This window comes from Ahaetulla prasina, chromosome 1 (genome assembly GCF_028640845.1).
Source record: "Ahaetulla prasina isolate Xishuangbanna chromosome 1, ASM2864084v1, whole genome shotgun sequence".
NCBI lineage: Eukaryota > Metazoa > Chordata > Lepidosauria > Squamata > Colubridae > Ahaetulla > Ahaetulla prasina.
Window position 1 is genome coordinate 256,492,939 of NC_080539.1, and position 13,172 is coordinate 256,506,110.

Genomic DNA, 13,172 nt, shown 5'->3' on the forward strand with positions numbered 1-13,172 from the left:
CCACAAAAATACAAGGTGATTTATGAAAGTAGATAATGGAAACGCTACAGCTTTCAAAATATTTTAAGCTTTTTGGTTGTCTCTTTTTTTCACAGTGCTTTTTTTTTTCATTTTGCCTTCAGCCTGCAACTTTTATTTTCACCTTTCAGTAGCCTTTGAGCCCACACCAGATACATGGGGATTACAGGCTATATGAGAAAGCAACAACAGAAATACAGCAGAGACATTACATGGATTTCTTTTTAAGTATACAATAGCTTTCTTTGAAAGCCAGTTTGATGTACAGGTAATCCTCGACTAATGACTAAAATTGGGACTGGAATCTTGGATGTTGAGTGAAGCAATCATTATTGTATTTTTTGGAGTATAAGACGCACCTTCCCCCCCCCCCCCAAAAAAGTGGGTGAAAATTTAGGTGCGTCTTATAGACCGAATACAAATGTTTTTGGCCTCCTGAACTCTCTGCGCATCACGTTTTCGCCCTCCCCGGCCCCCAGAAGTACTCTGCAGTTCTCCGCTCTTCATTCTTCATCAAAAACAGGCCCATATCCACCAAAAACGGATTCATTTTTGGGCTCCCAAGCCCTTCATGCGTCACATTTTCACCCTTCCAGGCTCCCAGAAGGACTCTGCAGTGCTCTGCAGTTTGGTGAAAATGGGCTGTGCGGAGCACTGCAGAGTGCTTCTGGGGGGCTGGAAGGGCAACAATCCAACGTGCGAGGCCAAAAACTATTTTTTTCTTGTTTTCCTCCTGTAAATTTAGGTGCATCTTATAGTCCGAAAAATATGGTAAGTGTCATGTGACTGCTTTGCTCAACAACTATAATATGGTATGCCTGGTTGCAGTTATTAAATGATCTTGCAGGTCATTAAATGGATGGAGTCCCAGATAAGTGTGGGTTGGCTCAGGGGGAAGGAAATACTGGGAGGTCCAGCGTCACTCTCTGTTCAGTAGCTACAAATTCTCCCTGCCAAAACATAAGCAGAGTTTTCAGCTCCTGAGTGGAAAGATACTTGCATGCAGCCTGTGCTGGACTTTCCATTGCCCTGAGGTTCCCTGCACTCTTTACCTTACCATGCTGTCTCTCCGTTCAGGAGCTGAAAAGCCTGCTCAGATTTCAGCTCCTTTTTGTCTCTGTGAGGTGGCTGAAAGAACTGCCTGTTGAAGGATTTCAACTTTGGTACCTGCTTGGATTGCCAAATTCCAGGAAAAGCTCTAGGCACAGACAAGATAACTCCTTCTTGCTTAAAAGTCTGTGCTGACCAAGTGGCCCGCATCTTCACCCGTGTCTTCAATAAATCACTAGAGATGTGCTATGTTTCTTCTTGCTTCAAATGCTCTAGTATCATCCCAGTGCCGAAGAAGCCCACCATCAAGAAACTGAATGACTACAGATCAATTGCTCTAACATCTGTAGTCATGAAAATCTTTGAAAGGCTAGTGCTTTCCTACTTAAAAACCATCACTGATCTGCTGTTTGACCCCTTGCAATTTGCATACCGAGCAAATACAGCATTTAATACCATCATTCCAGACACTCTTCTAACTAAGCTAAATCAGCTACAGATACCTGAACAGACTTGCAAGTGGATCACAAGCTTCCTAACAAAAGGAAGCAGCAGGTGAAGCTAAGCAGAATCACATCAGATACCTGTACAATTAGCACAGGAGGCCCCCAAGGCTGTGTGTTCTCCCCAGTTCTCTTATCTCTGTATACCAATGACTGCATCTCCAATGATCCATCTGTCAAACTACTGAAGTTCACAGATGACACAACAGTGATTGGTCTCATTTGAGACAATGACGAATCCGCATATAGATGAGAGGTCGAACGACTAGCCTTGTGGTGTGACCGAAACAATCTGGAATTGAACACACTCAAAACTCTAGAAATGGTGGTAAACTTTAGGAGAAACCCCTCCATACTTTCACCTCTCACAATACTAGACAACACAGTATCAACAGTAGAAACTTTCTAATTTCTAGGTTCTACCATATCGCAAGATCTAAAATGGACAGCTAACATCATAAACATCATCAAAAAAGCACAACAAAGAATGTTCTTTCTGCGCCAACTCAGAAAGCTCAAACTGCCCAAGGAGTTGCTGATCCAGTTCTACAGAGGAATTATTGAGTCTGTCATCTGCACCTCTATAACTATCTGGTTCGGTTCTGCAACCCAACAAGACAGACACAGACTTCAGAGGATAATTAGAACTGCAGAAAAAACAATTGCTACCAACCTGCCTTTCATTGAGGACTTGTATACTGCACGAGTCAAAAAGAGGGCTGTGAAAATATTTACAGACCCCTCATATCCTGGACATAAACTGTTTTAACTCCTACCCTCAAAATGACGCTATAGAGATCTACACACCAGAACAACTAGACACAAGAACAGTTTTTCCCCGAATGCCATCACCCTGCTGAACAAACAATTCCCTCAACACTGTCAAACTATTTACTAAATCTGCACTACTATTAATCTACTCATCGTTCCCATCACCCATCTCCTTCCACTTATGACTGTAACTTTGTTGCCTGTATTCTTACGATTTATACTGATATTGTTTTCTGATTGCTTATTTGTAGCCTATGACTAATTAAGTGTTGTATCATTAAGTGTTAAATTTGTACCCTATGACTATCATTAAGTGTTGTAAGTGTTATACCTTGATGAAGGTATCTTTTCTTTTATGTACACTGAGAGCATATGCACCAAGACAAATTCCTTGTGTGTCCAATCACACTTGGCCAATAAAAATTCTATTCTATTCTATTCTATTCTATTCTATTCTATTCTATTCTATTCTATTCTACTCTACTCTACTCTACTCTACTCTACTCTACTCTACTCTATTCTATTCTTCAGCAGGCAGCTCTTTCATCCAGCTAGAGACAAGAGGCAGTCCGCCCAGCAGGCAGCAGCAGCAGCAGCTTGCAACCTTCCCTGCCCACTTCCCCACTGACTTTTTGGAGAAATTGGCAGAGAAGATTGCAAACAATGAACACATGATTGTGGGATGCTTGACAACAGATTGTATGTGTGAACAGGTTACCAGGCATCCAGATTGCAATCACATGATTATTGGGGAGGGAGGCAATGCAATACTTAGCAAAGGTCAGAAGTGCTTTACAAAGTGGAAAGCACCTTTTCAAGGCTGTTGCTAATTTGCACCATTGTTAAGCAAATAGTTATAAGTCAAGGGGTATGTTAGTGATTAAAGCATTAGGCTAGAAATCAGGAGAGTATTACTTCTGGTCCACCTCAGCTGCCATTTAATCCTGGTCATATCTAAACAGAACTAGGTCCTTCTGAATGAAATATTTTTTTGCTTACCAATAAGGATGCTTAAGGCCATATCCTTTCATCTTCATTCTAGATGAATGATACTTTCCAGAAGACAGAATTTTGTAAGAACTTGCTTGAAAATGCTGAAATTTGTTTCCCTACCATAGAAGATGCTGCATCTGTTGAAATTCTTCCCATTTATACAATTTTTATGACACAAAAAGCTTTGGCAAAACTGCATCTGAGTTAATTTTAGCCAACATTATTTCTTTCTCCTTCTCCTCAAGAGAAAATGCAAGACTTCTAAAAAATATGTTGCACTTAGTCCAACTGCTCTCTATCATTTCATATAAATATTAAAATGGTCATGATTAAACATTGAAATTGCTGACCTGATTTATCTCAGATTTTTTTAACCCATATTTCACATCAGCCATATTTTGTGGTATTAGATTACATTAATGCACAGTGCAGTATCATTCGCGTGAAATACCTTCTGTAAAGGGAATCAATATTGCTGATAACATTACAATTGTGACCATACCAACAGGAGAAGTGAATGATGAGTTTTTGATTCATTATGTCAAACTAGCCCCAACCTTCCCATCTCTCTTTTTATGGAAATAAGTATTTTTCTGAGGCTTCCAGCAGAGGTATGGCAAACTGAAAATGGCTCTGTGAAAATGAAACCAACAACCATGTAAAAAAAATATGGAGCCAGTATGTAGACCACTTCTTTAGAACTTCTCCACATACCTGAGGAATCATTTTACCCAAATGGGATTTGCCTGCCCACCCACGCTGCCAGAAGGGGCATACTGCCAACCCCATCAGTCAAGGAATTCTGGGTGGTGGGATCCAGGAGAAGAGCTTTTTCTGCATGGCTCTCACCCTCTAGAACAGGGGTGTCAAACTTAATTTTATTGAGGGCCGCATCAGGGTTGTGTTTGACCTTGGAGGGCTGGGGTGGGAGTGGCCAGCTTGACATCACTCGTGTCAGGGGCGTCTGTGGTGGCCCGAGCATTTTGCAAGCGAAAACGGGCTCCCGAGCTCTGTTTTCAGCTGCGACGGCCTTCTGCTGCCCCGTTTTTGCTGGTAGAGGCAAGAGGCCTTCATGGCTGAAAACGGAGCCTGGGAGGGCCACACGCAACCCTCCCGAGCACCGTTTTTTCTGGCAGATGCACAGCGGGCCAGTCCTTTGCTGTTTCTAGGGCGGTCCCGTGGGCCATATCTAAGCACCCCGCAAGCCGGCTCTGGCTCCTGGGCCTTGAGTTGACACCCCTGCTCTAAAACATTGTGCTCCTGAAGGTGAGATCCATCTCCACTCTTCTGCCCTTTTGGAAGAGCCTTAAAACCCAGCTCTGCTAATTGACCTGGGGTCCCTATGGGAGCATTCCATACTGTAGGCAATGAATAGATTAAGAAAAGATTTTACCTCTACCCTGCTATATATTTCTCCTTCCTTAGTTATCATTAATTTTAATGGAAATATTTGTTTGAATGTTTTATATTGTGGTTTTTAACTTGTAAGCAACTTGAATCACTTGATGGCATATAAATTTATTAATAAAAATAAGAGGATGGGAGGATCAGCCACATGGATTCTAGATGGCTGCTCCTTGTGAGGAGATAGCAAAACAGTGGTTTTCCATGGGTTTGAATGCTGGGAGAAGATGGGATTAGTCATCTGGACATAGGTTCCCTGTTTCGTTTTAATTTGCAGGTTGGAGGAAGACTTACCATCTCAATCTTAGGTGCTGTTTTTCGTCTTCCATTCTCAGTCTTCTACATGACTGCACACATATAGGCCTAAACACATATATTGTATCCTATCTAATTTAGCCTAGAACCTTCATTTTGTTGGAATATTTCATCCCGCATAGAGGACATATATTTTTCCAGAGAAAGAATAGCACTAGCACTTAAGTAGACTACTTTATAGTGCTTTACAGGAGAGGTCCCCAACCTCCGGGCTGTGACCGATTACTGGGTCTTCAGCCAATTGGAACCAGCCTGTGGAAGTGGTGGGTGAGCACATGTGCACATACATCCCCTATTGTGTGAGCAGCAGGAAGCATGTGTGCACAAGAGGTAGGCAACTGCCGCTCGCACAAATGGATCTGTGCACATGCTTGTGCCTGTCACTAACACAAAACCATCACCTCTCCTCCCCTTCCAGTCTGCAAAGGTGGAAAGGTTGGGGAACTCTGCTTTACAGCACTCTCTGGGCAATAGACAATGTTAGCATATTGCTCCCAACAATCTGGATCCTCATTTTATCAACCTTGGAAGGATGGTAAGCTGAGTCAACCTTGAGCTGGTCAGGAAGAAACTGATAAATGATGGGTAGATAAATACCTTCACCAATTTCAGTATTGCGTGGTAAACCTACTCATTTATTAAGTGCCACAAATAGCAAGAGAAACACCTCGGCAAAAATTAAATCATCTATTTCTAAACATTATTTTTTTCTGAACATAAAATTTAGAGCTAACAATACACACCCATTTAAAGCCATTACAAATGCTGGAAACCAAATACCATCTGGCTCCTCTACACAGTTGGGATCTTGGTCAGATGCCTTGATTGCCTGGAGCCTTGGAAAATCTTATGCATTTTTCAAAGCTTATTCAGTTGAATAAAATATAACTAACGGCTAACTTTGAAAAAGACAGTTAAGAAAACATATTGAAGTAGAACATTCTAATGAGTAGATATTGTAGTCAAGATGATGAGCACCCAAGATGCAGTTACCACAACATAACCCAAGTTGCACAGATATTTCTCTAAAAAATCTATTAAAAAATAGATAATTATAAAAATCTGAGCTATTATAAAATGGAGAGTCAGTTGAGGGTTGGGTATTGTCTACTCTGAATTGAATAAATTGGTTAAATATGAACACTTGGCTCTTTCTTATGTCTTCCGAGAAATAGGATATTTTTGTTGTCATCAACACTGCTTAAAGATGGAGCTCAATAATGCTACATAGGTTTAACTTTTAACTATGCTTCTTGAATTCTATTTCCCATTGCCATGTGTATGTGGCGGTCTTGACCTGGTGTAATACTTCAAAAATCTAATGAAGTAAAGTCATAAAATTTATGCTAAATATTTTTGTAGCTTTTATTGTGTTATAAGACATAAGGTGCTGAGAGGCATTACCCCTCTGCTGCTCTGTGAGGTAGCATACTGAGCAAATCTATGTGTGTATTGGATCACGGTATCTAATCAAAGCTTTAATCAAAGCTTGGGGCCCCCCAAGGCTGTGTGCTCTCCCCACTTCTCTTCTCTCTGTATACCAATGACTGCATCTCCAATGATCCATCAGTTAAGCTACTGAAGTTCGCAGATGACACAACAGTGATTGGTCTCATTCGAGACAATGACGAATCCGCATATAGACGAGAGGTCGAACGACTAGCCTTGTGGTGCAACCAAAACAATCTGGAACTGAACACACTCAAAACCGTAGAAATGGTGGTAGACTTTAGGAAAAACCCTTCCATACTTCCACCTCTCACAATACTTGACAACACAGTATCAACAGTAGAAACCTTCAAATTTCTGGGTTCTATCATATCGCAAGATCTCAAATGGACAGCTAACATCAAAAACATCATTAAAAAAGGACAACAAAGAATGTTCTTTCTGCGCCAACTCAGTAAGCTCAAACTGCCCATCAAACTGCTGATCCAATTCTACAGAGGAATTATTGAGTCTGTCATTTGCACCTCTATAACTGTCTGGTTTGGTTCTGCAACCCAACAAGAAAAACACAGACTTCAGAGGATAATTAGAACTGCAGAAAAAATAATTGCTACCAACTTGCCTTCCATTGAGGACCTGTATACTGCACGAATCAAGAAGAGGGCCGTGAAAATATTTGCAGATCCCTCGCATCCTGGACATAAACTGTTTCAACTCCTACCCTCAAAACGACGCTATAGAGCACTGCACACCAGAACAACTAGACACAAGAACAGTTTTTCCCCGAAGGCCATCACTCTGCTGAACAAATAATTCCCTCAACACTGTCAGACCATTTACTGAATCTGCACTACTATTAATCGTTTCATAGTTCCCATCACCAATCTCTTTCCACTTATGACTGTATGACTATAACTTGTTGCTGGCAATCCTTATGATTTATATTGATATATTGATCATCAATTGTGTTGTAAATGTTGTACCTTGATGAATGTATCTTTTCTTTTATGTACACTGAGAGCATATGCACCAAGACAAATTCCTTGTGTGTCCAATCACACTTGGCCAATAAAATTCTATTCTATTCTAAATTCTATTCTATTCTATTTACTTAAATTGCAAGTATGGGAGTTAGGCGAAGATTTTGAAATTGCAGAAACATTCAGATTGCTATTGAACAATTGCACAACACTCAGTGGTGGGATTCAAATAATTTAACAACCAGTTCTCTGCCCTAATGACCAGCTGGGTAGGCGTGGCTCGGTGGTCATGTGACCCTGTGGACATGGCCAACTCAACATCACTCATGTTGATGGGCACTTTGCCTTAGCTGTTACCATGTACTAAGGGTTTCTAAGAGAGACAGTTTCTGTAAGCAGGGCAATAAAGATTAGGCTAGAAACAACACCAGAATGTCTCCTTCCTGCCTTCCTTACAGGATTAGCCCTGTAAAGTGGGGGAAAAACAAAATAAAATTTCTTCCAACAACTAGTTCTCCAAACTGCTTAGAAAGTTAACAACCAGTTCCCCCGAATAGGTGCAAACTGGCTCAATCCCACCACTGACAACACTGCATCTGAATTGCTATGGTTTTACTTTTCCAATCTTCATCTGTAACACTAAATGTGAATCTCCGAAACGTCAGCATCTGCAAAGTTATTTGCAAATACAGATCTCTGAAAATATATAAATTCTTGCTCTTCTCATTATTTGAATCTCTTATGCCTTTCCCCCCTTTGTCTTTGTTCAAGAACATAGTGGAGGGAGTCTGAGGGAGTCCACTGTTAAATCAGTGAAGGGCATGTGGGTGTCAGAACAATTTATGTTTTGTTTTAAAATATTACAGTAGAACCATCTAAATCAGGGGTATCAAACTCAATTTCATTGAGGGCCACATCAGGGTTGTGTTTGACCTCGGGGGGCCGAGTAAGTGTGGCCAAGGTGGGTGTGACCAGCTCAATGTCCTGCAGCCCTCTGCCAATGAAAATGGAACATGGGCCAGTTCTTTGCTGTTTCCAGGGCGGGCCTGTGGGGCAGATCTAAGCACCCTATGGGCCGGATCTGGTTTGCAGGCCTTGAGTTTGACACCCCTGATCTAAATGCTGAGACAATGTGAAGAGAAATATTACAGGAGCATCTGCTCACGGCAGTCTGGTCATATTTGCAAGGATAAAGGAAGGAATGCAGATACCACAAGGGTGGTAGTTCAAACCTATGTTAAGAGATGTCTGGTAGGAGCAGTAGTTCAGAAAGTGCTGAGTGGACTGCCTGCATTGTCACCTAATCACACTTCTTTGCCTTGGTCCTTGAAGAATACCAAAAAAGAAAAAGTGAGGAAAAACATGTCTTTGTTTTTCTGGACTATTGTATAACAACTTCCATCTCTTTCCTCATCTATGACTGGAGAGCCCTTTGTTAATGAAATAGCAGCACACCCTTGCTTGTACTGATAGTTTTTATCCTGGGATTTAAAGATTTGCCAGCTGTCAGAAAGCTTTACAGTATTTGGAAGAACTGTAAATATTGCCATTATAATTTCTAGCCATCATGAACAGTTCGCAGAATGGAATTCTAGGAGTTACAACCTAACCTGACTGGAGGATACCTTGCAGGAGAAGACTGATGTAATAAACAGTCAAGAAAAGACTTAGTATCCTCATTGGGTGGCTACATGGAGGTTGCATGCAGCCAGGAACACCTTGAGCAGAGGTCAATACAAATGTGAGAATTGTGCCCCACTTGTGGACAAGGGTGTATTAAGTAATGGCCTAGCAGGCAATTCATTCTAAATTTAATGAAAAAGAGAAAGAGATTTTACAGTCTTCTTATATTGGGATAATTCTTTTCCCGTCCTTCTTTTTAATTAAACATAAATGAGGTTAGACATGCATTTCCAATTTTCTTGACTCTTTCAACAGTGTCTTAGGTCAGTGAAATGGTTACACTTAAAAAAATAATAATAAATTTCTAATGAAAATGAAGCATAGCAAATAAAATACAAATAAAAGTGGGGGAATTATCTACTAACGCATCTTTCTTAAATAATATATTGAGAGAGTTTTGAATTTCTTTTTAAAAGGTCACAAAGCCATAACAGAGAATTCTGTTGGAGAATTCTGTTAACTATTGACAAATGCTACATTTAAAGATAGCATCAAGAAAAAAAAATACTGTATATAATTAACGCTAAATAGAGTGGATGTATGATATCTGCTACTAAACATGCCTTCAGCATCAGACCATCAATTCAACATATAGTACAGTCTGTTTAAGACCAAGAGCCAGGTCTTGAAAAGCTTGACAGCAGCCTTCTCCCAAAAGCAGTTAGATCAGGAGAAAGAAATGGTTATGTTAAGGGGGAAAAAAACTATATTAGATTTAATTTAAAGGAAATTAGATCCATTACTGTTAATATAGTTATCTCTTATGCATTTAATATGCCTCCCATTCTGTTGCACTGAAAATGGCCATCTGCCAGCATTTCTGGAGTTGCTGTGAGAATCTGGCTTTATGAAGCTTACAGGCACCTGAAGGGGCAGCCTGCATTTTCCTTCTGTGCTTGCATTGTGACTCCTATGTATTTTAAGTAGCATTCACAACAGCAATAATGAGGCTATCTGCTGCAAAGAAAATGATATGCACAGAGGTGCAAAAGATTGTGACTGGTGTGCATGAGAATGAGAGAAGTCAACCGATAAGCAACTTTGACAAAAGAGACGTGGACTGTCTACAGATTATGTAAAACACCATTATAAGACACTGCCTAGAAAGGACACTTTCAAACAAAGGGGCAGGAGGATGTCTTCAAGACTAAATTAAGTTTTCTCCGTCTAGCTCCCAAATTTGGATTAAACAAAATACCAAATACTTGATTATTTAGCAGTGGCATCTTTCTTCTGACACAGAACAGTGAGATTAATGTTATTCTTTTATCTCAGGTTGTTTGACTAATGAACTGTTGGGAACCTTCCAGCTACTTTCTACTACAGATTTTGTTCACTGATGGCCTCATTTAGTGGCCATTTGGATTTATGACAGTTGAAGAAAACAACAGCTTCCTGATCAGTCCTTGCATCTGTGACTGTTGCAGCATCTTGGGGTCACAAAATTGCCACTGGCACAGATCTATGACTGTTGCAGTGTCCCGCAATCATGTGATCGTGCTTCACAACCAGCTTCCAACAAGCAGAAATAATGGAGAGCTTTATCCAGCCAATTTACACATGGGAGTTAAGCGGCTTAAGGCTATAGAGCAGAAAAGCTCCAATTAGCTCATTTCTTTTTCCCCTTTCCCTGAATTCCCCTTTTACAATAAAGGAGTTATCCCTCTCCCACCCCACCCTGTCATATAGCCTTGGACCGAGTACAATTTTTCAAGGGAACGTATTAAACAGCTTAAAACTCCATGATGTCCTTATATACACCTCTCAGCCTTGGATACTGTCACTGCATTTGACATAAAAGAAGTGTTAAGGAGAGACACTTCCTTTCATTATTCTTGGCTTAGCATGTGCATCGTCTCCCTTTGTCTTCAGCTATATTAGCAGAAGGGACGACGCCATCAGATTTATTTTTATTTATTTATTTATTTTGTCAAACACAACAATATATATATAAGTATAAGCATGAAATAACCACATAAAATGAATACAACCAAAGGGAACATTAGGACAGGGATGGTAGGCACGCTGGTGCTCTTATGCACGCCCCTTACAGACCTCTTAGGAATGGGGTGAGGTCAACAGCAGACAGTCTTAGATTAAAATTTTGGGGATTTTGGGATGAGACCACAGAGTCAGGTAGTGCATTCCAGGGATTAACAACTCTGTTGCTGAAGTCATATTTTCTACAATCAAGATTGGAGCGGTTCACTTTAAGTTTGAATCTATTGTGTGCTCGTGTATTGTTGTGGTTGAAACTGAAGTAGTCTTCAACAGGAAGGACATTGTAGCAGATTATTTTATGAGTTATGCTCAGGTCATGCCAAAGGCAGCATAGTTCTAAATTTTCTAAATCCAGAATTTTAAGTCTGGTGGCATAAGGTATTTTGTTGCGATCAGAGGAGCAGAGAACTCTTCTTGTAAAATATTTCTGGACGCGTTCAATTGTATTAATGTCCGAAGTGCAGTGTGGGTTCCAGACAGATGAGCTGTAATCGAGAATTGGTCTAGCAAATGTTTTGTATGCTCTGGTTAGTAGTGCAATCTTTACAGAGAAGAAGCTACGCAAGATTAGGTTTACAACTCTTAATGCCTTTTTGGCGATGTAGTATCAGTGGGCTTTGGCACTTAGATCAGTTGATATGAGAACTCCAAGGTCTTTGACAGAGTACCCAGGTTTGATTTCTTTCACAACCCCAATTCATGCTTTTTTTTCAGCATCATCCCCATTGTGTTGAATAAGATTACTATTTTAAGCAGCAGGTGTTAGCATATCATGAAAAGAGGGAACCCCAACAAATAATTATTTATTATTGCTGCATTTTTACTATAAAATATGAAGTTAAGTGCATTCTGGTTCATTGAGTCCTTTGAGAGAAGGGCGGTATAAAAATCTAAATAAATAAATAAATAAATAAATAAATTTTCCCAAATAACATAGTCTTAATCAATATGCACCTTAATTTGGGTGGCAAGATGAAAGAGCACAATGTCCTGCAAGGACTCTGATCTTTTAATCTCACATTGTTCTGTCTTTAAAGGACAGATATCCCTGTGATGTTCATCTGTTTGCCTCTTTCCACCTCTGCCTTCTTTCCAATCTAGTGTTTGGTTTCGACTCATTTCCTGAAGCTCTTGATCTTTTTTTTTTTTTTAATTTGAATTTATATCGCGCCCTTCTCTGAAGACTCAGGGCGGCTTACATTATGTTAAGCAATAGTCTTCATCCATTTGTATATTATATACAAAGTCAACTTTTATTGCCCCCAACAATCCGGGTCCTCATTTTACCTACCTTATAAAGGATGGAAGGCTGAGTCAACCTTGGGCCTGGTGGGACTTTAACTTGCAGTAATTGCAAGCAGCTGTGTTAATAACAGACTGCTTTAGTCTGTTGAGCCAATTTATCTTAAATTAGTGTGATTAAAATAAATATGCAGACCCATTGTAATTGGTGGCATTATATTCCGTGATCATCATCTTGCTATTAGTGGTATTTGCAATTAAACTCCTGCTTTAATCGCCCCCCCACTCTACAGAAGGAACTTCTCATAGCTTTTATAGCTTATTTCATAATTTCTGTGGGTCTCTCCTCCATGCCTTTAAACAGATGGTTTGTCAAGGAAACACAACCGCTTCTTTTCCCACCTCTCTGGGGCTTCCTCCTTTGTGTAGCACATCATGTATAACTACAACTTACCAGTTTGCGCTGACACCACTGGCAAATTCCACACAGGACAATGGTGACACTAAGGCTAATGGTGATGATGACTGAAACCAGGACGACATCACGGGAAGGTGTCCCTGAGAAGAGAAAGCCCAAAGTTAGCCACGTTATCCTGAAGAATAATTTCTCATCAAATCGCCTCATTGTCCTTTAAAGTTTTTTTTACTTGCTTTTGTCCACATCTCTCAGCAATCCTTACAAAATGGAAGGTCTGCTAGCCAGCAGAACTGATGAACAATTTCTTCTCTACGCATTTGTCAAGTGCCTCAGATCCCTACTTCT

The 13,172-nt window shown here is 40.3% G+C and overlaps 1 protein-coding gene across 3 annotated transcripts in view; it reads right to left on the bottom strand.

The window, feature by feature from the left end:
- SYT7 (synaptotagmin 7) overlaps nucleotides 1-13,172 on the bottom strand; it is a 275,578-nt gene that overhangs the window by 107,528 nt on the left and 154,878 nt on the right. For all 3 annotated transcript variants that reach the window (XM_058155459.1, XM_058155451.1, XM_058155467.1), the window contains exon 2: nucleotides 12,864-12,967. In XM_058155459.1, the coding sequence (XP_058011442.1) occupies nucleotides 12,864-12,967 (104 nt within the window). The remainder of the gene's footprint in view (nucleotides 1-12,863; nucleotides 12,968-13,172) is intronic.